The 24,553-nt window shown below is 35.9% G+C and overlaps 1 protein-coding gene across 1 annotated transcript; it reads left to right on the top strand.

Annotated features, from left to right (window-relative positions):
* The first annotated feature begins 7,895 nt into the window (after positions 1 to 7,895).
* LOC101897713 (GTP-binding nuclear protein Ran) lies at positions 7,896 to 15,805 on the top strand. Its single transcript, XM_005191880.4, has 3 exons — positions 7,896 to 8,055; positions 14,798 to 15,286; positions 15,355 to 15,805. The coding sequence occupies exons 2-3, from the start codon at positions 14,852 to 14,854 to the stop codon at positions 15,568 to 15,570; spliced, it is 651 nt and encodes a 216-aa protein (XP_005191937.1). The 5' UTR covers positions 7,896 to 8,055; positions 14,798 to 14,851; the 3' UTR covers positions 15,571 to 15,805.
* Positions 15,806 to 24,553: the final 8,748 nt, after the last annotated feature.

Consider the following 24,553-nt stretch of genomic DNA (forward strand, 5'->3'; position numbering starts at 1 on the left):
CCATTTTAAAGAAGCGTGGTCCGTTATTACAGTGAATGGCATCAATTCCACATATGGTCGAAACTTTTTGATAGCCATCACTGCCGCTAGACATTCTTTTTCTGTCACGCTATAATTGCGTTGACAGGAATTTAATTTTTGCGAATAAAACGCTATGGGGTGTTCTTCCCCCTTATTATTTAGTTGATATAGCACAGCCCCAATTCCACATTCCGAAGCATCGCATTGAATGTAGAAATGTTTTGAAAAATCCGCATGGCGAAGGACTGGGGCAGATGTTAAAGCCTTTTTTAATGCTTCAAAAGCTTTTCTAGCTTCCTCCGTGATTTTAAAGTTCTTACTCTTTTTTAGGGTATCGGTAAGTGGAGCGGAGATGGTGGCAAAATCTTTAATGAAACGCCTATACCACCCCGCTGTCCCTAAGAAGCTTCTAACTTCTCTTGCGCTACGTGGTTCTGCGATCTTTTTAATGGCTTTTACCTTGTCTGGGTCCGTCTTTAGTTTTCCATCGCCAATGATAAATCCCAAATACCTCAGTTCGCGGAAACAGAACTGGGATTTCTTAAGCCCTATCGTTAGATTTGCTTTCTTTAAGCACTCTGCTACTTCCCATAATAGACGCAAATGTTCGTCAAAATCACTAGAGATGACCAGCAAGTCGTCTAAATAAATGAAAACGTTTTCTTTCAGGTGTGACGGTATAACTTTGTCCATCAACCTACATAAGCGTTGGGCCGCGTTACAAAGACCGAACGGCATCACCCTAAATTGATATAACGGGCGACCAGGGACTGTAAACGCTGTGTATGCTTTGCTTTCATCATCTAATTCTATCTGCCAAAATGCAAACTTTAAATCAACACTGCTGATGTAGTATGTCTCGTCGATTCTGCTTAAGATGCCCTCAATATTTTGGAGCGGATACGCATCCTTCACGGTGAGTTTATTAAGTTTTCTCGCATCTAAGCAGAAGCGATTCTTTCCTGGTTTCCGTACTATAGTTGTCCGATTGGACCAAGGACTCTCACTTTCTTCTATAACCTTTAAAGTAAGCATTTTGTCTATTTCCTCATATACGATGGATTGAACTGCAGGAGATATTGGGTAATGGCGATCCTTTACAGGTTCGGCGCCGTCTATCAACTTAATGGAATGTTTGTCCAAGGAAGTTTTGCCCAATCCTTTTTCCTCGAATGTATCAAAATTCTTCAGGACTTTATCTAGTCTTTCCTGTTGCTGTGGTGTTAACTCATGGGGGTTTAATTTATAATTCTCCCCGTTAACCATGTCATTTTGAATTTGTTCTACCTTCAGTTCATCCACTCTAATTACCTCAGGGGCAACGTGGAATAATTTCCAAAAATCAACCCCTAAATATATCTCTTGTTCCAAGTCAGGGCATAGATATAATACAATATCCTTTTCAAGCTCGTTATATTTGATTTTTAGTTTTACTTTACCGATTATTCGGTGCCGATTTCCAGCCGCAGTCTTTACATTTGAAAATATGGGTGCTACTTCTTTGCCTAATTCTTGTATAATTTCCCTACAGCCTTTTCCCATTAAACTTACTGAGGCCCCTGAGTCTAGCAACCCTTTTAATCGGATTCCTTCGATTTCAACATCTGCAAAAGGTCTCGGATCATTTCTATTACTGCTTCGGTTTATGACTTCGACAATTATTTTAAAATTTCTTCTTTTATCTCTAAATTTTTGACGAACTTTGGGAATTTTTTTACAGTATTTTGGATAATCAAATTCTCCGAAGATTCTATCCCTAACTTCATCATAATTTTTCCGACGCTCATCAAGCGGAATTTGATGTCTTCTTTGGGCGTAGGATTTTGCGTTATGACATTCATTATTGTGCTGGAGTTTAATGTTTGGAGAGATTACTTTCCGGGGTTGTAATTCGGACGCGAGCCCCCTTCCATCTCTACGCCCTTCTTGTAGTTTCCCTGCTGACAAATACCACACTTTGGTGTTGTAGTTCCAGGATTGCCACATTTGTAGCAAAAAAGGGATCTCGTGGTCTCTTCACATTCACGAAAACCATGTCCAGTTTTTCTACAATTCCAGCAAGTCAGCTGCGGTTTTAATCGCCTATCATTTTGGATAGCGGACACTTCAATTTCTTCATCTGCGTATGATTGTTCTGTCACTAAGTCCATTTCCTCGTGAAGTTCACTAACTTGCCTAATTGGACGAGATGTTGTAAAGGCTGGTTTATTTTCTCGTCTCAAGAAGTTTTTTTCAGCCTCGTTGCACTCGATTCGGAGTTGCTCAACAGAGGTGACCTGTATTGGATAGACAATTCTCCCGATATTTTCTTTTATATTCTTTTTCATTATCTTGATCATATCAAATTCTGAAATTGGTTGAACCAATTTTGTTCTGATTTGACCCATTGTGTGGAAGAAGCTATCTACCGACTCATTAGCGTGTTGCTTTCTTTGGGCTAGGTCAGTGAGAATCTCAAAATTAGAGCGAGACGATTGATACTGACTCAATAGACTGTACTTTAGTTCCTCCCAGTCATGAAATTGATGGGTCTTTTGAAAGAGCCAATACCACGACTCTGCCCTACCGGAAACCAATAGTGGGAAATCCCTAATTATCTCAGTCCAGGGTATTTTATACTGCTTTTGGTAATACTCAAGTCTGTAAACAAAATCTTCTACACCCAGACCATTTGAGCTACCATCAAAATTTAGTCCCAGTTTATTTATACGAACGATATTCATTCCCTTGGTTGGTTCAATGGGCAGTGGTCTACCCGGATAAGTACTTATTGGGGGTAAACTATTATTGGAAGTTGTTGGAGCGTCGCTGTTTGGAACGGTATTGCTATGAGAACGATTAGGAATATCGTTGTTTCGGGCTGAAACATTTTGAGCTATATTGGTGTTTGAATTTAGAGCTATTGGCACATTCGCAAGAGGTTGTGTAGGCTGGACCGTATTTTGAACGATCTTCTGCATATTAATCGATAATTCGCTTAATGCCTTTTTAATTTCGTTCATTTCAGATTGGACAGACTGAACTGAATTCTCTAAAGCCTTTATTTGGTCTGTATTCTGCACATTTCTATTTCGCTCTAAGGCACTTTGCAAGAACACAGGTCCTAGGGAATTCATGATGGGGGTTCGGCTATTTATCGTTTCTGAAAAATCATGGACGTTACTGCCACCTGTAGGTGTTTCTTCAGACATTTCTGTTGAGTCACTGGCTACCTTTGTTTTCTTTCCTTCTGAATTATCTATAGTTCTATTTAAATCAAATAACAGTGGTCTATCTCTCTTTTTAGCTTTTACTTTGGACCTAGTCCCTGTACTCATTACAACTTTTTATCAACGCAAAAAATACAATTTAAACACAATTCTAATTATAAATATTTTTATCTGTCTTTACAGGAGGTTTTTTTCGGAGAGGAGTGGTGTGTGCGGTTGCAGGCTATTATGGTCTTTATGGAACTGATGGATCAATCAAACATTAACACAAAATTAAAATAAAAAAACAACAATTTAATACGTGCACTATAACGCCTCCCACCGAAGACGTTACAGCTTTCCCAGATCATCTAAACGGATACATCTGTCCTCTGGTTAAATCCAGAGCGGATATCCTGTTAATGAATCTGTGTCACTTTTAAATTTCAAACGGATACTATTCTCTGCCATCTATCCAAGATAATTTGTGCGAAACCGCTTAACCTTCTGATCAGCGGGTCACAAACTATCTTGGTCTGTATTTTTCATCACATACTTTCCATATAAAACACGGGCTCCAAACGTTTTTGTACATCAAGTTCTGGCACCTGTCCAGAATGGCTACAAAAACCCTTTGAATTCGTCGTTCCAAACGCAAAGTAGTAATGTTGGTCTATTTTCTTTTACTTCTAGTGGTCTATTTCCAAGTGTCTCGATGGAATACACTTCCTAACTTCTACAAACCCTATGGTTTCTTTGGTTTGGGCGCCATATTGTTATGTGTCCCTCTTAGGCAGCCTGAGATGTCTTGATATCGCCGACCAGCTCTGCCGACTCCCATTGGGGTGAGTCCCATCCCAACATCCGGCTCAGGAACAACAACAATAAACTATGGGAATTCACCAACAAAAGAACAACACTATAATGATGAACATGATACCATCCAAATCCATAACGTCTGTTGACACACGAGCCATTTAGCCGCCCTCCCTACCTTTGATCATCTCTTCCTTTTATTGTCCTGATGACCCCTTTTTCCGCACAATCCCACACCACTTACCTCCCTTTTATTCCCTCCTTAATAACTCTTTAACACATCCTCATTCTTTTCTTTCTTTAAACATACATTAAGTCATTTTATTATAATTAATATTAAAACTAATATATAAAAAAAAAAACTAACAAAAAAATTGTATTGATAAAATTATAAAAAAAATATAAATTAAACTTTAATAATAAAAATAACTCGTTAAAAGAGTATAGAGCAAAGTAATAATTATTTCTCTTTTTTTTTAACCTTTTTTTACGAACGGTCTTTTGACCAGATTAGAAAATAACTATAATGTTTTCTTTAGTCCTTTGGACGAACTCTAAACAATATCCAATAAGGATCAAAACACAGAATTACTCTAATAAACATGCTTTATACTATCGAATATACGACCCACCCTAACGTCACCAAAAAAAAAAGAGCTCTTTTCTACCTGGACTCAAAGGGGATCCGACGAATAGTTTCAAAACTTGCCTACTAGGAACATAAACTAATAATGTCCAAATAAAAACTCAATAAAACATTTAAGTTGATATACCTAACTCTAACAGTAGATCACATAAATAAATTTCAAATAAACAATAAATACACATAGAGGAATAAATAAAAAAAAAAACTTAAAAATATGAAAATTGGTTGTCGAAAAAAAAATTAATAAAATTCGTGATGTGTTAATGTGTTGTATGTGTTTGTAATTGTCAATATGTCTTATACTCCAGGGTCACCTCTACGACCATTCAAATCCTGATGAAGTCTAATAATACTTCGTCACATCCGCAACCTTTTAACATTAGTCAGAATAAGAATTCGTTGCGTTGGAATTACTTAAATAGTTAGAGGTTTATATGTAATCCCGGAACACTGTGACGTTAAAAAAAAAACAGGTTGGAGACTTCACTGCATAGAATCAAAGTTGGAAATATATTGGGTATTTTCTGGGTGCTGAGCTTTAAACTGACGAGTGGAGAGTTAATTCAATGTGTCAGTCCACCCATAGATGGTACTCGGGTGACACTATATCGTTGGGTACAGTTGACTTACCACTTTAAGTACAAATGTCGGTCAGTGGTGTTAATGTGAATATTGCCCACAAGATATCGCTGTCTGTACCCGACTCCGACCTTATTTGTTTGTCGGAGTATATTTAAGAAACGGTTTAATTAACCTTTGACACTTAAGGCTTATTCTCTCCTCCCTCCAGTCACCTAATTACCAATTACACGTTTATTTTTTTTTCTTTCACAAAACAAAAGATTTTTTTCACAAATAAAAATGTCAATATATTTCGATTATATGTTCAAAAAAAGGCTTTTTAGCTCAACACCACTAAATAACTAATCTGTTTTTCCCCATCAGTACTACCTTTTATAGGTTCGGGAACAAAAATGGTTCCTTTCCATTACTAGCCATTTTCCTAGCCCTCAAGATTTGTCCCTTTTTTCCTAAAACCAGTCGTCCCCCTCTAGGTTTATCTGCAACAAACCCTTTGCAACATTCTGAAATCCCATTTTCTCCGAACCTTTTAAGAGTAACTTTCACTCTTAAAAACATCCCCTTTTGCCGATAATACAGTATCATTCAATTTTTCTACGCTCTGTTTTGCCGACACGGATCTTTCGTTTGTCCGAACACTTCCTAAAATTTGGAGACTTAGATTCACCATATGACCCAAATGTCAAAATTACTAAGAAGTCAAAATCACGCAAAACACCAACAGCCAACACCAAGCGGTATCGTTCCAGTTTTAATTATTAAAATTTTTATTAATATTTTTTTCTTTCTTTTCAGCTTTTTTCTTGCAGGTATGGCCCCCATGATGAGATGCAGGAAACATTAAATTCTTTCAATAGAAGCAAGTATTCCCCAGCGTTTATTTGGTTTTCCTATGATGGAGAATATTGTTTCCTGTATTTCACATGTTGGGCTTTCGATCGGTGTGGGCAATGGATTGATGGCATGACAATCCAGTTGTCCACCCATATTTTATAAAGGGTGCAACGACAAACCATTACACCCCAACGAATCAAAAAAAACAAGCAAAACGGCACCTGGGCATGGCTAAACATACTTGGCACTATGTTTACCCCCTTTTCAGTGCCCAGGTGTCTCCATTATTAACTCCCCCATAAAAGAAAACAAAAAAAAACTTAGTGAACACGGCGGTCACGAGAGGCATTACAGTGGCCTGCCCATCCGGGAGTGTTCATTATAGCTACCGCTGGCTTCCCCAACTCTAGCGCATACTGGAAGCTAGTGGTTTTTCATGGTTGGTGGCCACCATGTAGGCGAAAAGGCCACTTTCTAAGGCCCTTCCACGTAAATTTTTTTTTGCTGTCGACTTGGGATTTTTCGTTTACAAGGCCCGCAACAAATATTAAAATAACTAATTTTTGCAAATTCCATGGTAGAGTTAAGAAGCTAAAGTCATGCAATGATATTTTCAAAATTATTCATTTGACAACATCTCATTGACAAAATTTTGTAAATTTAAGATATTCGATATTCGAAAAATCAAGAAATTTGTTTAAAAAAAAAAACAATATAATCCAAACATATTTTAAAAATCTTCTTCTGTTGTTAAAAATATGAACGAATATTCAAAAAAAATAATTTTTACAAATTTAAAAATTAAAAAAAAAAAAAACAAAGAATTGTTAAAAACAAAACTTTAAATATATACTTTACGAAAAACATAAAAATGTATTTTCAACTCAAAACTACTTTAAGAGCATTGTAAAACTTTTATAATAGCTAAAAATATTAACAAATTTATTTAGAAATTCAAAAATATTAAAAAAAGTATAAAAAATAATTTTTTTTAATTTAAAAAATGTACCTTTTTTAAAAAAATATTTAAATTCATTTTATATTTTATACTTAAAACTATCAATAATCATATAAAATATCAAAGTTTATAACAAAGACTAGTAAATCCTCTTTATTATTCAATTTGCAATGATAACACATATATATGAACAAAAATTCACTGTAAAATGTTAACAACACTATTGATCGTGCTTTTGTTGTTGTTTTAACAGTCCTTTAAATAATATTCTAAATAAATTCTCATTCGTTCCTTATTAGAATCTACTAAAATCCCCATATTTTAACATTTAAGCAAAAATATGTATTATTTTACTTTCTTCCAAGCATTCACTTTGCAGTAATGTTGTGACGTAGAAAACGTTTCCCGCATATGTTTTTCGAAAGCATAAATGCGTACTTCTGCTATAATAATTACATACAAATTACATTATAATGTAGCTAAAAATCAGTTAATTTTTAATTAAATTCCAACAAATTTCTTCTGCGAATTGTTAAAAATTTTAATTTTTAAATTCACTGTACAATGATAACATGTGTAGCTAGATACCATTCTCCGTAGTGTGTGTGCGCAACTGTTTTTGTCGCCGTTGGCATTTTCTATTGTAATGTTCTTGAAGTTTCTTTAATTTCCCCTCTTTACATTGTAAAAGAAATTCTAATTTGCCTATGTAAATATAAATTATATTTTCTAACAAAACCTATGCTTCAATGACAGCCTTCAATGAAAGTCCAACGAAATTCACTCGAAAATGATAACACAGTTTGTCATACATTAACGTAACAACGCTTTCGCCAGTGTAGCCACGGCCACACACAATTGAATTGTCAACGAGACAAGCTTTTTCATCGTTCCCGGATTTTTGCAGTCAAGTCAATTGAAAGTTGTGTGTTCCAAGTGTTATAAGGAATTTGCTGGCCACGAAAAACACCAAGGATCCTCAGATTCACCACAAAAGAATTAGCAAAAAAGTATGTGCAACGATTTAACACTAAATTAAATAATTGTTTAAATTATAATTACATATTGCAAGAAAAAACTTATTAAATCATCATTTACTCAACTCATCGGCAATAGCGTGGAGTGGAGTTCTCTTCGTCGGTTCTCATTATACGGTGTATTTGAATTTTTATATGTGTGTGCGTGAGTGTGTGTGCAAAATCACAAAAAATGCCGAAAGTTTGTAGAATATTCTATGGCAAAAGCAAACCGAAACGTGAATAAGTGCGATTTATATGGGAGTAGGGCATGTTGGAAATTACAAATTATGATGAAATTTGTCCATATTCCTTTATATTATGTGCTGACGACGCCACCTTCCATTTACGCATTCTTGTGTGATGCATTGCAAATGTAGCCTTTGCGCTTTGCAGACATCTCTGCCGACGTGACGCGAACGCTGACAATCTTGTCGTTGATTTCAAAAAGTTTTTTTTTTTCGCACATGAGGAAAACATGTGTTCGTTCGCCCGCTTGGCGTTGTTAATGTTTCTTTTTATGTTTACATGGAAATATCAATAGAATTTGTAAGACAAGGCAATGTTTTGATAGTTTGCTCAATTATTTTCAAAAAATCCCTAATTTGTAACCACATACTGACTTTTCTCAATAAAATCGTCATTCATAAAGATTGAGGTTAGGTTGGTTTAGGCATTTTTTTTTGCAGCGACCCTCAACCTTTTTTTTTTTGTTTTTCGTTAAAATGACCTGCTGTATTTGACGTTGTTGACAGTTTGTGACTCTGTTATTTAACATGGCAACAAACTTCCATTTATTCATTTATTTTTTAACTTCGGTTAATATTTGTTAATTATTTTTCGCCCATCTAATTTGCTTCCTTTATTTGCCATTTATTGATCTTCTAAAAAGAGTTGTAGTCCATAGACACGCCACTCATCCATTTAATGCATTTACTCACCTCTCTCTCTACTTGTTTGAATGAATGTGTGTGATGAACTTGAAGTTTTGGCGCCAGAAGTGTTTGCGTTGTTTTTCTTTTTTCGTTTGTTTCCCTTCATGGCTTTTTCGTGTTTCTCAACTCCATGTCCACAAGGCTACATCAATATGATTGACCACACATGCCGCCCGGTTGTTTCTTTGTGTGAATCCAAATTTAATTTATTTTGCGTAGCCAGAAACGTGTGCTTTTCTATGGCGATGATTCATAGAATAAATATGGGGAAGAAACCAGCTATAAGTAATCATTAAAAGCAAAATCGTATCATGACAAAATTTTAATAATTTTTAATTTTTTTTGAACTGCAGAATCTGAGATGAGTGCTTAGAATTTATTTTTTGAGAATTTAAGGATGAGAAAAATTTTGTGATTTTAGTGTATGAGAGAAAAATCGCAGATAAAAAACAATACAGATTTGTAAAATTAGAGATTATTCAAGGAAACCATTTTAATATATTTTAGTTTTTTTTTTCAGAAAATTTCAACTTAATGGAATTTTAGAAGCTAATAGGAATTATTACTGGAAAATGACATTGATGAGATAAACAAGGGAACAACATAACAAAGATTTGTATAGTTTTTAGGAAATTTTGTTAGAAATTCATTTAATTTTTTATTTCAGAAATTTGCAAATCTTAAAAACTTCTAACACGGGTATATCTACCAATTGGAGTAGCAATACATAGAGGACTTTCTGTTGATGCAATCCACATGTAGTAGGTCTTTTTTATAAAAAAGCTACTGGGAGTCTTTTATACATTAAAGTTCTCATCAGTGTCTTCAATGCATACAAGTCCTTCCTTATTTAAAATACCTACACACATAGACTGCCTGGAGCTTTTGGAGTTTCAAGTGTAGATGTCCCATGGAAGTTCTTCAATGCATGGCTGGCCCAAAATGCTTTCAATATACATATGGTAGACAGCCACAAAGCTGATATATGGAAGACCTCAAAGTTCTAGGTATAGAAAACCATTTGTTTTTTACATGGAGAAGGAAGCGAGATAGACCCATAGTTAATTTTGAAGACCTTCATAGAATTACTTTATGCATGTCAGTCTGTCCCCCTGTCCATGTATTCTTGTGCAGGTCGCATTTATTATTTATGATTATTATATATGATATATGGAAGACCTCAAAGTTCTAGGTATAGAAAACCTTTAGAAATATCTTGTACGTAAAAAAGGCCTTCTGAGAAATGGTGTTTATTATGCAGAACAAAAACTCAACGAAATCTCTACATAGTATTCTATGCGGGAAGCACTGAAAAAGCTCTTCGGAGATATTGTAAGACCTGCAACAAGTATATATAGAGACAGCCATATATGATTTAGGAATAGAAGAAATGTCACGAAGGTCTTGAGTAGTTCTTCTGCATCTATGTGACCCTTTGCAGACCCCTGGCCATTAGAAGACCGTCTAGAAATCTTCGTTACACAAAAAGGCTCCAAAAGACTTTATTTATCAGGAATACTTCATATTGTTCTCTTCCATGCATTGTATTTTAATGTTTGTACCCTACACTACACAGTGGTAAGGGTATTATGACTTCGTGCATTTGTTTTTTACATGGAGAAGGAAGCGAGATAGACCCATAGGTAATTTTGAAGACCTTCATAGAATTACTTTATGCATGTCAGTCCGTCCCTCTGTCCATGTATTCTTGTGCAGGTCGCATATATTATCCGATTGAGATGAAATTTTCCAAACAATATTTGTTTGGCCCAACGATGAACCCTATTGAAATTGCTGAGAATCGGTTCAGATTTCGATATAGCTCCCATATATATCTTCAACCGATTTCGGGTTAATTGTGCACCAAATGGCCAATATCAGTCCAAATTATCTGATTTTTGGCACAACCTACCGAATTCAGTCTACAAGCAAGTACTACAAATTTGGTGAAAATCTATTCAGATATAGCTATAGCTCCCATATATATGTTTCATCCGATTTGGGGTTTAAAGTCCTTCACATGCGTAATATGCACCCCTCAAGAATGACATTTGGTACAAGCTATCAGGTACAGCCCAGATATACCTCTGCTAAATTTTATCAGGATTGGTTCAGATTTGGATATAGCTCCCATATTTATCACCAACCGATTTCGGGTTGATTGTGCAGCAAATCGCTAATATCAATCCAAATGACCTGCATTTTGGCACATCCGACCGAATTCAGTCCAGAAGCAAGTTCATCAAATTTGCTGAAAATCGGTTCAGTTATAGCTATAGCTCCCATATATATGATTCATCCGATTTGATCATTTAAGGAATTCTTTTAGCAGAAAATCAGCAGAAACATAAGTCATTCATTATCATGGAAGAATACCTGTATATCTTCAATGAATATAGGTCCTAGAATCTGTAGATTTCCATCGAACCCCATGCCACCAATATAAACCTATTTCCTTTCGCAATATTCTATTACTATTTTGTCACAAATTTCCATAATTGCTATTATGATTTCCTTTTATCTCCCCTTCCACTCCTTTGTAATCTCCATCTTTCCTCTTCTATCGAATTCACCTTAACATCTGCCGTCGGTTTTGTGTGTGTTTTTCGAATTCCAGGGGTTATTCCTAATTCTTTATATTTTATTGTGCATCTTCTTTGCCAGAGTTCAACTGCTCCTCCTGTTGTTTTTACTGTGAAATTGCTGATGCAAAAAAAAAATAACAAAGAAGAGTGTGATCGTGTAAAGATTTGTGTATTGCCTTCTCGAAGATGGCAGGCAACACAATGCCAACTGATGAAATGCCTGCTGCTGCAAACAGCTGGTTCTTTTTTATTTTTACTTTAACGCAGAACGGAAACATGCATTTTGTTTTTGCTTCTCTTTTCTTGTTGTGTGCGCGCTTGCTTGTCCTACCTACCTAAGGAGCGTTGTAAAGTAATTTGTGGTGGTGTATTTACTCTACCTTTCTTTTTTCCTCTGATCCTTTGCGGTTGTTCTTGTCGCCCTTTAGCTTAGATCTTCGTTTTAAGGGTACCTTAAGTTCATTCCCTGCCTTGTCTCTTCAGTCATCACTCGTCCTTGTTAAAGAAAGGATCTTCACTGGAAAAAATATCAACGCCAAAAAAATTTATTTGTTAATTATTTGTTGTTGTCGTTGATTGCAGAAATACACAATTTTTGAAATAAGTGACATATTTTTTTCTGGTTGAAATCCTGTTTAAGAAAAAAAAAACCACAACAACCAAAGCCGCCGAAAAAAAAAACAATTTACAACAACTTGGCTGTGGGGAAATCGATTTTACAAAAGAAGCCGGTTCTACACTACGTCGAAAAAAACAAGAAACAAAAAATAAAGCCAAGCATTTGTAGAGTAAGTGAAAAAAAGAACCGAAAAGGATAATGTGAGAATGGGAAAACAAACGTAAAATGAAAGAGACAAAACCAATATGGGAAGACATTAAATTCTTTAAAAGATTGCAGGAGTTTCAAATGCCGTAGGTCTGGAAAAAAGTTCCTAGTCCGAAGGATTTATAAATTCAAGATAAAGAAATCAGTTATGTTTTAAGGACTTTTGAGAGGTCTTCTGTGTGTATAATACCTACCGGATGGGCTAGAGATTTATAGAGGACCTTACGATAGTTGTGATGTCTTGTGTCATTTCAAATGCCATAGGTTCGGAAAAAAGTTGCTAGTTCGAAGGATTTACAAATTCAAGATAGAGAAATCTCTGTTATGTCTTAAGGTCTTTTTGAGCGGTCTTCTGTGTGTAGAATACCTACTGGATGGGCTGGAGATTTATTGAAAACCTTACCATAGTTGGGATGACTTCTGTCATTTCAAATGCCATAGGTTCGGAAAACAGTTCCTAGTTCGTCGAAGGCATTATAAATTCAAGATAAAGAAATCAATTATGTCTTAAGGTCTTCTGGGTGTAGAATACCCACTGGATGGGTTGGAGATTTATGGAAGACCTTCCCATAGTTGGGATGGCTTCTGACATTTATAAGGTCTACTATTTGTAAACCTTTGAGGTATCCTTTCTATAAAAGTTTTTCTGATAGACATTCAATGTTTTGAAGACCTCTCAAAGGCTTTTGATGTTAATTTTCCCCACAAGTCCGTCTGGCACTTGTTTTATCTATGGGGAACCAAAGCATACCTTCATCAAAGTCCTGTTACAATAGCATGCACTGCATAGATCTCCCATCTATATGTAACAATTAGCATATTCCATGATCGACTGTTATCCTTATCCGAAATTTTTTCTGCAATTTTTATACCCTCCACCATAGCATGAAGGGTACATTCAGTTTGTCATTCCATTTGTAACACCTCGAAATATACATTTTAGACCCCATAAGGTTTATATATATATTCTTGATCAGCATAAAATTCTATGTCGATTTAGTGATGTCCTTCCGTCCGTCCGCCTGTGGAAATCACTCTAGCTTCCGAACGAATTGAAGTAGATTGATAAAATTTTACTCAAATGAATATTATATTTGCAGGACCTTGGGTATTGAAAATGGGCCATGTAGGTCCACGTTTTCGTATAGCCCTTATATAACGGTACCTCCCGATATTTGGTATTTTGATGATTTAAGCGACATTATTCACCGGAAATACTTCAAATTTGGTATTTGAAGTTCGTAATAGTTCCTACAGCCTAAGACAGAAAATTGTCTGTTCAGGTCCACGTCTTTGTATAGCTCCCATATAACGGCACCTCCCCACATTCAGTTTTTTGATGATTTTAGCGACATTTTTCACCGGAATTGTTTCAAATTTGGTATTTGAAGTTCGTAATGGATACCACAGCCTAAGACAGAAAATTGTCCGTGCAGGTCCATGCCTTCGTATAGACGCCATATAAAGGTTCCTCCCGATATTCGGTATTTTGATGATTTAAGCGACATTATTTACCGGAAATGTTTCAAATTTGGCATTTGAAGTTCGTAAGGGATACTATAGCCTATGACGGAAAATTGTCTGGGCAGGTCCACGTCTTCGTATAGACCCCATATAATGGTACCTCCCAATATTCGGTATATGGATGATTTTAGCTTCATTATTGACCGGAAATGTGACCAATTTGGTAGTTGAAGTTCGCAATGGATACTACAGCCTATGACAGAATATTGCCTGTGCAGGTTTACGTCTTTGTGTAGTCGTCATATAACGGTACCTCCCGATATTCGGTGTTTGGATTATTTAAGCGACATTATTCATCGGAATTTTTTCAAATTTGGTATTTGAAGTTTGAAATGGATACTGCAGACTCCGGCATAAAATTATCCCTGTATGTTTACGTCTTCCTATAGCCCCCCTATAAGGCTACCTACCGATATTCGGTATTTTGATGATTTTAGCGACCTTATCCACCGGAATAGTTTCAAATTTGGTATTTGAAGTTTGTAATGGATACTGTAGCTTTCGGCATAAAATTGTCCCTGTATGTTCACGTCTTCCTATAGCCCCCTATAAGGCTACCTACCGATATTCGGTATTTTGATGATTTTAGCGGCATTATCCGACGGAATTGTTTGAAATTTGGTATTTCAAGTTCGTAATGGATACAGCTTAAGACAGAGAATTATCTGTGCAGTTCTACGTTTTGGTATTTTTTTTTTTTTGGATTTTAACAGAATTTTTAACGGATTTTATTTTTTTGAAAATTGCCAAATTCGTTCCAAATGGTGGAGGCTATTCCAAGTTCGGCCCGCCCAAACTTATAGTTTTTTTTTTTTACTTTTTAGTATCTGTTTTAACAATTTCCTTTTCCTTTCTTGTATTTTCAGCTCTTCTCTTTTTGAAAAGTCAATTGTCTAAATAGAAGAAAGAAAAAAACCAAAATGGCACAACCCGAACAAGATATTCCAACATTCAAATGCGTTTTGGTCGGTGACGGTGGTACCGGCAAGACAACATTCGTCAAACGTCACATGACTGGTGAATTTGAGAAGAAATACGTTGCCACACTCGGTGTCGAGGTGCATCCATTGATTTTCCACACAAATCGTGGTGCCATCCGATTCAACGTCTGGGATACAGCTGGCCAGGAAAAATTCGGTGGTTTACGTGATGGCTATTACATTCAGGGACAGTGTGCCGTTATTATGTTCGATGTGACGTCGCGTGTTACCTACAAGAACGTACCAAATTGGCACAGAGATTTGGTGCGTGTGTGCGAGAACATACCAATTGTGTTGTGTGGCAATAAGGTCGACATCAAGGATCGCAAGGTGAAGGCCAAGAGTATTGTGTTCCACAGAAAGAAGAATCTACAGGTAATGAACTCTAAAGCATATGCTTGGAAATTATGTTAATATTTTTATACCTCTTTATCCCTCATTAGTACTATGACATCTCGGCCAAATCAAATTACAATTTTGAGAAACCTTTCCTTTGGTTGGCCCGTAAATTGGTTGGTGATCCCAATTTGGAGTTTGTGGCCATGCCAGCCTTGCTGCCTCCAGAAGTCAAAATGGACAAGGACTGGCAACTACAAATCGAAAGAGATTTGCAGGAAGCCCAAGAAACCGCTTTGCCCGACGAGGATGAAGACTTGTAAACCTTCAAACCAACCAACCATCCTCTCACACCCACACACACACACTTTCACCCTCCTCTTCATTGTCGTCGTTTCCCCTCTCTTTCCTGCTGCTCTGCATATATTCCGATTCCCAGAAGTAAGGCTGCTGCATTCGACAACCATTTATTATTTTTTGTTAAAAATAAATTGGTTCGACTCCATTCCACCAGATCGGCCAAAATTTGGAAGGGAAGGAAAAAGGATATTATATGGAGCATAATTTATATTACTTTTAATTGTAATTAACAAAAAACACACACAGAATTGTAGGCATCTAAGAAGTACTCTTTATCTCTGAACAACAGCAAAGAAGTAAAGCTTAATATAAAAGAAAAGAAAAAGAAGATAAAAAGAAAACACAAAAATACTATTTTAAAAAAATAAATTAAAATCCAATAAAAAAACACACAAAACAAAACCACTTTTAAATAAATACTCTTCGAAAAGGAAATACCCAGGAGGGAGGGGGAGGAAAAGGGAATAAGTGTGCCCTTCAAACTTTAGCTGTACCACCTAGAAACTAAATGAAATTCCTTGGGGAAAAATAATGCCAATCATTTTTCCTTTTCTTAGTTAGCAGCTTGCTTCTTTGGTATTAATCCTGTTTTTTGATTTCTTGATCTTTAAGACTATTTTTCTCTTCTTCTTTCAACCTTAGTTTGTAAATTTTTATACACACTTTATAACTTTTAAAAATTAATACACATCCATTATTTTGTAATTTACTTTGTATTTCTGTATTTGAAAATAATATGAATTTATTTTTAGTTTTTTTTTTTTTTTTTTGAGAAGAGTTAAAGAAATGCAAAAAAAAAAAATGAACAAAGAAAAATTATAGAATAACATTTTCATTTTGTTGGAAAAGAAAGGAGGGGGTTTCCTAGAAAAGATTTGGAGAATGATATCAGCGAAGCATTTGTATCTTTTAAATTCGGACTTGTATTGCCCATTTGGTGCAATATTAATTTAGCTATATCCAAATTGAAACCGATCTCGATAAAATTTGGCAAAGATATTTCTGAGCTGTATTTGATATATTTCCCTCAATATCGTTGTTACGGAGTGCATATTACGGCTGTGGATAACAAATATAACAAATCGGATGAACATTATATATGGGAGCTATAGCTATATCTGAACCGATCTTCACCAAATTTGACATACTAGCTTCTAGACTCAATTCGGTCGTAAGTGCCAAATTTCATCCCATTTGGACAATTATTAGACGTTTGGTGTACAATAAAAGGTAAATCGGACGAAGTTATATGTGGGAGCAATATTCAAATCTGAACCGATCTCGATAAAATTTAGCAAATGTATTTCTGAGCTGTATTTGGTAAATTTTCCCAAATATTGTTGTTACAGAGTGCATATTACGGCTGCGGAGGACAAAAATTACAAATCGGATGAACGTAATATATGGGAGCTATAGCTATATCTGAACCGATCTTCACCAAATTTGACATACTAGCTTCTAGACTCAATTCGGTCGTAAATGCCAAATTTCATCCCATTTGGACCATTATTAGACGTTTGGTGCACAATAAAAGGTAAATCGGACGAAGTTATATGTGGGAGCTATATTCAAATCTGAACCGATCTCGATAAAATTTAGGAAATGTATTTCTGAGCTGTATTTGATATATTTTCCCAAATATTGTTGTTACAGAGTGCACATTACGGCTGTGGGTAACAAATATAACAAATCGGATGAACATTATATATGGGAGCTATAGCTATATCTGAACCGATCTTCACCAAATTTGACATACTAGCTTCTAGACGCAATTCGGTCGTAAGTGCCAAATTTCATCTCATTTGGACAATTATTAGACGTTTGGTGCACAATAAAAGGTAAATCGGACGAAGTTATATATGGGAGCTATATTCAAATCTGAACCGATCTCGATAAAATTTAGCAAATGTATTTCTGAGCTGTATTTCATAAACTTCCCTGAATATCGTTGTCACGGAGTGCATATTACGGCTGTGGGTAACAAATATAACAAATCGGATGAACATTATATATGGGAGCTATAGCTATATCTGAACCGATCTTTACCAAATTTGACATACTAGCTTCTAGACTGAATTTGGCCGTAAGTGCCAAATTTCATCCCATTTGGACAATTATTAGACGTTTGGTGCACAATAAAAGGTAAATCGGACGAAGTTATATATGGGAGCTATATTCAAATCTGAACCGATCTCGATAAAATTTAGCAAATGTATTTCTAAACTGTATTTGATATATTTTCCCAAATATTGTTGTTACAGAGTGCACATTACGGCTGTGGGTAACAAATATAACAAATCGGATGAACATTATATATGGGAGCTATAGCTATATCTGAACCGATCTTCACCAAATTTGACATACTAGCTTCTAGACGCAATTCGGTCGTAAGTGCCATATTTCATCCCATTTGGACAATTATTAGACGTTTGGTGCACAATAAAAGTTAAATCGGACGAAGTTATATGTGGGAGCTATATTCAAATCTGAACCGATCTCGATAAAATTTAGCAAATGTATTTCTGAGCTGTATTTGATATATTTTCCCAAATATTGTTGTTACAGCGTGCATATTACGGCTGCGGAGGACAGAAATAATAAATCGGATGAACATTATATGTGGGAGCTATAGCCATATCTGAACCGATTTTCACCAAATTTGACATACTAGCTTTTACACTCAATTCGGTTGTAAGTGCCAAATTTCATCCCATTTGGACCATTATTAGACGTTTGGTGCACAATAAAAGGTAAATCGGACGAAGTTATATATGGGAGCTATATTCAAATCTGAACCGATCTCGATAAAATTTGGCAAAGATATTTCTGAGGTGTATTTCATATACTTCCCTCAATATCGTTGTTACAGAGTGCATATTACGGCTGTGGGTAACAAATATAACAAATCGGATGAACAGTATATGTGGGAGCTATAGCTATATCTGAACCGATCTTCACCAAATTTGACACACTAGCTTCTAGACTCAATTCGCTGGTAAGTGCCAAATTTCATCCCATTTGGGCAAATATTAGACGTTTGGTGCACAAGAAAAGGTAAATCGGACGAAGTTATATATGGGAGCTATATCCAAATCGGAACCGTTCTCTATAAAATTTGGCAAATGTATTTCTGAGCTGTATTTGATATATTTCCCTGAATATCGTTGTTACAGAGTGCATATTACGGCTGCGGAGGAGAAAAATAACAAATCGGATGAACACTATATGTGGGAGCTATAGCTATATCTGAACCGATCTTCACCAAATTTGACATACTAGCTTCTAGACTCAATTCGGTCGTAAGTGCCAAATTTCATCCCATTTGGACAATTATTAGACGTTTGGTGCACAATAAAAGTAAATCGGACGAAGTTATGTATGGGAGGTATATTCAAATCTGAACCTCGATCTCGATAAAATTTAGCAAATGTATTTTTGAGCTGTATTTGATATATTTCCCTGAATATCGTTGTTACGGAGTGCATATTACGGCTGTGGGTAACAAATATAACAAATCGGATGTACAGTATATGTGGGAGCTATAGCTATATCTGAACCGATCTTCACCAAATTTGACATACTAGCTTCTAGACTCAATTCGCTGGTAAGTGCCAAATTTCATCCCATTTGGGCAAATATTAGACGTTTGGTGCACAAGAAAGGGTAAATCGGACGAAGTTATATATGGGAGCTATATCCAAATCGGAACCGTTCTCTATAAAATTTGGCAAATGTATTTCTGAGCTGTATTTGATATATTTCCCTGAATATCGTTGTTACAGAGTGCATATTACGGCTGCGGAGGAGAAAAATAACAAATCGGATGAACACTATATGTGGGAGCTATAGCTATATCTGAACCGATCTTCACCAAATTTGACATACTAGCTTCTAGACTCAATTCGGTCGTAAGTGCCAAATTTCATCCCATTTGGACAATTATTAGACGTTTGGTGCACAATAAAAGTAAATCGGACGAAGTTATGTATGGGAGGTATATTCAAATCTGAACCTCGATCTCGATAAAATTTAGCAAATGTATTTTTGAGCTGTATTTGATATATTTCCCTGAATATCGTTGTTACGGAGTGCATATTACGGCTGTGGGTAACAAATATAACAAATCGGATGTACAGTATATGTGGGAGCTATAGCTATATCTGAACCGATCTTCACCAAATTTGACATACTAGCTTCTAGACTCAATTCGCTGGTAAGTGCCAAATTTCATCCCATTTGGGCAAATATTAGACGTTTGGTGCACAAGAAAGGGTAAATCGGACGAAGTTATATATGGGAGCTATATCCAAATCGGAACCGTTCTCTATAAAATTTGGCAAATGTATTTCTGAGCTGTATTTGATATATTTCCCTGAATATCGTTGTTACAGAGTGCATATTACGGCTGCGGAGGAGAAAAATAACAAATCGGATGAACACTATATGTGGGAGCTATAGCTATATCTGAACCGATCTTCACCAAATTTGACATACTAGCTTCTAGACTCAATTCGGTCGTAAGTGCCAAATTTCATCCCATTTGGACAATTATTAGACGTTTGGTGCACAATAAAAGTAAATCGGACGAAGTTATGTATGGGAGGTATATTCAAATCTGAACCTCGATCTCGATAAAATTTAGCAAATGTATTTTTGAGCTGTATTTGATATATTTCCCTGAATATCGTTGTTACGGAGTGCATATTACGGCTGTGGGTAACAAATATAACAAATCGGATGTACAGTATATGTGGGAGCTATAGCTATATCTGAACCGATCTTCACCAAATTTGACATACTAGCTTCTAGACTCAATTCGCTGGTAAGTGCCAAATTTCATCCCATTTGGGCAAATATTAGACGTTTGGTGCACAAGAAAGGGTAAATCGGACGAAGTTATATATGGGAGCTATATCCAAATCGGAACCGTTCTCTATAAAATTTGGCAAATGTATTTCTGAGCTGTATTTGATATATTTCCCTGAATATCGTTGTTACAGAGTGCATATTACGGCTGCGGATGACAAAAATAACAAATCGGATGAACAGTATATGTGGGAGCTATAGCTATATCTGAACCAATCTTCACCAATTTTGACATACTAGCTTCTAGACTCAATTCGGTCGTAAGTGCCAAATTTCATCCCATTTGGACAATTATTAGACGTTTGGTGCACAATAAAAGGTAAATCGGACGAAGTTATATATGGGAGCTATATTCAAATCGGAACCGATCTCGATAAAATTTAGCAAATGTATTTCTGAGCTGTATTTGATATATTTCCCTGAATATCGTTGTTACGGAGTGCATATTACGGCTGTAGGTAACAAATCGGATGAACAGTATATGTGGGAGCTATAGCTATATCTGAACCGATTTTCACCAAATTTGACATACTAGCTTCTAGACTCAATTCGGTCGTAAGTGCCAAATTTCATCCCATTTGGGCAAATATTAGACGTTTGGTGCACAAGAAAGGGTAAATCGGACGAAGTTATATATGGGAGCTATATCCAAATCGGAACCGTTCTCTATAAAATTTGGCAAATGTATTTCTGAGCTGTATTTGATATATTTCCCTGAATATCGTTGTTACAGAGTGCATATTACGGCTGCGGATGACAAAAATAACAAATCGGATGAACAGTATATGTGGGAGCTATAGCTATATCTGAACCAATCTTCACCAATTTTGACATACTAGCTTCTAGACTCAATTCGGTCGTAAGTGCCAAATTTCATCCCATTTGGACAATTATTAGACGTTTGGTGCACAATAAAAGGTAAATCGGACGAAGTTATATATGGGAGCTATATTCAAATCGGAACCGATCTCGATAAAATTTAGCAAATGTATTTCTGAGCTGTATTTGATATATTTCCCTGAATATCGTTGTTACGGAGTGCATATTACGGCTGTAGGTAACAAATCGGATGAACAGTATATGTGGGAGCTATAGCTATATCTGAACCGATTTTCACCAAATTTGACATACTAGCTTCTAGACTCAATTCGGTCGTAAGTGCCAAATTTCATCCCATTTGGACAATTATTAGACGTTTGGTGCACAATAAAAAGTAAATCGGACGAAGTTATATATGGGAGCTATATCTAAATTTTGACGAATTATCTCCAATTTTAATAGGGTTCGTCCTTGGGCCAAACAAATGATTTGTGCAAAATTTCATCTGGATAGGGCAATAAGTGCGAACTGTACTTTGTTTACAAAAATACATGGACAGACGGACAGACAGACAGACAGACGGACGGACATGCATAAATCGACTCAGAATGTGATTCTATGCAGATCATCAAAAGGAACTATGGGTCTATCTCGTTTCCTTTTGCCTGTTACAAACAATTTCACAAAGACATAATACCCTGACCACCACACCTTGTGGTGTAGGGTACAAAGTGTTCTGTAGATGTAAATGCTGGTCTTTGAATTAAAAAGGTAATGCAACTGGTAGATGCTTTGCAGGAAAAATACCCTCAGGGATTCCTATGGATATTTAAAAATCTTCTTTTTGTACCCTCCAACATTCTATGGCTTTGTCATTCCGTTTGTAACCTCTCCTCGAAATATACATTTTAGACATATATTCTTGATCAGCAAAAAATTCTACAACGATCTGGCGATATCCGTCCGTTTGTGGAAATCATTCCAGCTTCCGAACGAAATGAAGTAGGTTAATAAAATTTTACTCGAATGTATATTAAGTCTGCAGGACTTTTGGTATTTAAAATAGACAATGTAGGTCCACGTTTCGGTATAGCCCCCATATAACGGCACCTCCCGATATTCGGTATTTTGATGATTTTAGCGACATTATTCAACGGAATTGTTTCAAATTTGGTATTTGAAGTTCGTAATGGATACTACAGTCTAAGACAAAAAATTGTCTGTGCAGGTCCTTGTCTTCGTATAGCCCCCTTATAATGGTACCTCCCTATTTTCGGTATTTTGATGATTTTAGCGACAATATTCACCGGAATTGTTTGAAATTTGGTATTTGAAGTTTGTAATGGGTAATACAGCCTAAGACAAAAAATTGTCTGTGCAGGTCCACGTCTTCGTATAGCCCCCACACAATGGTACCTCCCGATATTCGGTATTTTGATGATTTTAGCGACATTATTCAACGGAATTGTTTCAAATTTGGTATTTGAAGTTCGTAATGAATACTACAACCTAAGACAAAAAATTGTCTGTGCAGGTCCTTGTCTTCGTATAGCCCCCATATAATGGTACCTATCGATATTCGGCTTTTTGATGATTTTAGCGATTATTATTAACCGGAATTGTTTCAAATTTGGCATTTGAAGTTTGTAATGGGTAATACAGCCTAAGACAGAAAATTGTCTGTTCAGGTCCTTTTCTTCGTATAGCCCCCACACAATGGTACCTCACGATATTCGGTATTTTGATGATTTTAGTGATTATTATTCATCGGAATTGTTTCAAATTTTGGTATTTGAAGTTGGTAATGGATACTACAGCCTATGACAGAAAATTGTCTCTGCAGGTCCACGTCTTCGTATAGCCCCCATATAATGGCACCTCCCGAAATTCGGTATTTTGATGATTTTAGCGACATCAATCACTGAATTTATTTCAAATTTGCTATTTGAAGTTCGTAATAGACACTACAGCCTAAGACAGAAATTTGTCTGTGCAGGTCCTTGTCTTCGTATAGCTCCCATATAAAGGTACCTCCCTATATTCGGTATTTTGATGATTTTAGCGATTATTATTCACCGGAATTGTTTCAAATCGTGGTATTTGAAGTTCGTAATAGACACTACAGCCTAAGACAAAAAATTGTCTGTGCAGGTCCTTGTCTTCGTATAGCTCCCATATAACGGCACCTTCCGATATTCGGTATTTTGATGATTTTAGCGACATTATTCACCGGAATTGTTTCATATTTGGTATTTGAAGTTCGTAATAGACACTACAGCCTATGACAGAAAATTGTCTATGCAGATCCACCTCTTCGTATAGCCCCCATATATCGGTACCTCCCGATATTCGGTATTTTGATAATTTTAGAGATTATTATTCAACGGAATTGTTTGAAATTTGGTATTTGAAGTTCGTAATGGATACTACAACCAATGACAAAAAATTGTCTGTACAGGTCTACGTCTTCGTATAGCTCCCATATAATGGTATCTCCCGATATTCAATATTTTGATAATTTTAGCGATTATTATTCTCCCGAATTGTTTCAAATTTGGTATTTGAAGTTCGTAATGGACACTACAGCCTAAGACAGAAAATTGTCCGTGCAGACCCACGCCTTCGTATAGCCCCCATATAACGGCACCTCCCGATATTCGGTATTTTGATGATTTTAGCGACATTATTCAACGGAATTGTTTCAAAATTTGGTATTTGAAGTTCGTAATGGATACTACAGCCTATGATAGAAAATTGTCTATGTTTTTTATTTGTCGTTTCGTTTTCCCGGCATCACCGTTCCTCCTTTACCTTTAGTGGATATATCGTTAATGAAATTTTATCTAAACCCCATTGTGTATGTTTTGCCACGAAAATATGTGCTAAACAAACAATTTGAATCCATTGCCAAACATTGCAAAATTCAAAATTGTTATTTCACAAACATAAATATTTTCTCGCCAAAAAAAAAACAAAACCGAAAACAGAAGATAAATCTCTATGCAATATGTGTGGAGATAAGATATATAGTAATATGTTTATCTTATAGATAAGAATTTAGGATAATGGGTCGACTTATGAAGGCTTCTCATGCAGGGATGTGGATATTTTCTTTTTTTTGGGGGAAGATATATGAGGTAGTGACGTAAAGGGCTATCGTTTTAAAAGATTTTAAACCTTTTGCTTCTAAGGAGTGCCTCTAAATATTTCAAAATATAGAGACTGCTCCCATTTTTGTTTTTTTTTTTTTTCTCAGTATAG

The sequence above is a fragment of the Musca domestica genome, unplaced genomic scaffold (genome assembly GCF_030504385.1).
Source record: "Musca domestica strain aabys unplaced genomic scaffold, Musca_domestica.polishedcontigs.V.1.1 20, whole genome shotgun sequence".
Classification (NCBI taxonomy): domain Eukaryota; kingdom Metazoa; phylum Arthropoda; class Insecta; order Diptera; family Muscidae; genus Musca; species Musca domestica.

Excerpts from the sequence above, each read along its gene's own strand:
- LOC101897713 (XM_005191880.4), top strand. The coding sequence starts at position 14,852 with ATGGCACAACCCGAACAAGATATTCCAACATTCAAATGCGTTTTGGTC. Across the intron at positions 15,287-15,354 it reads ACAGAAAGAAGAATCTACAG|TACTATGACATCTCGGCCAA; the intron begins GTAATGAACTCT and ends ATCCCTCATTAG.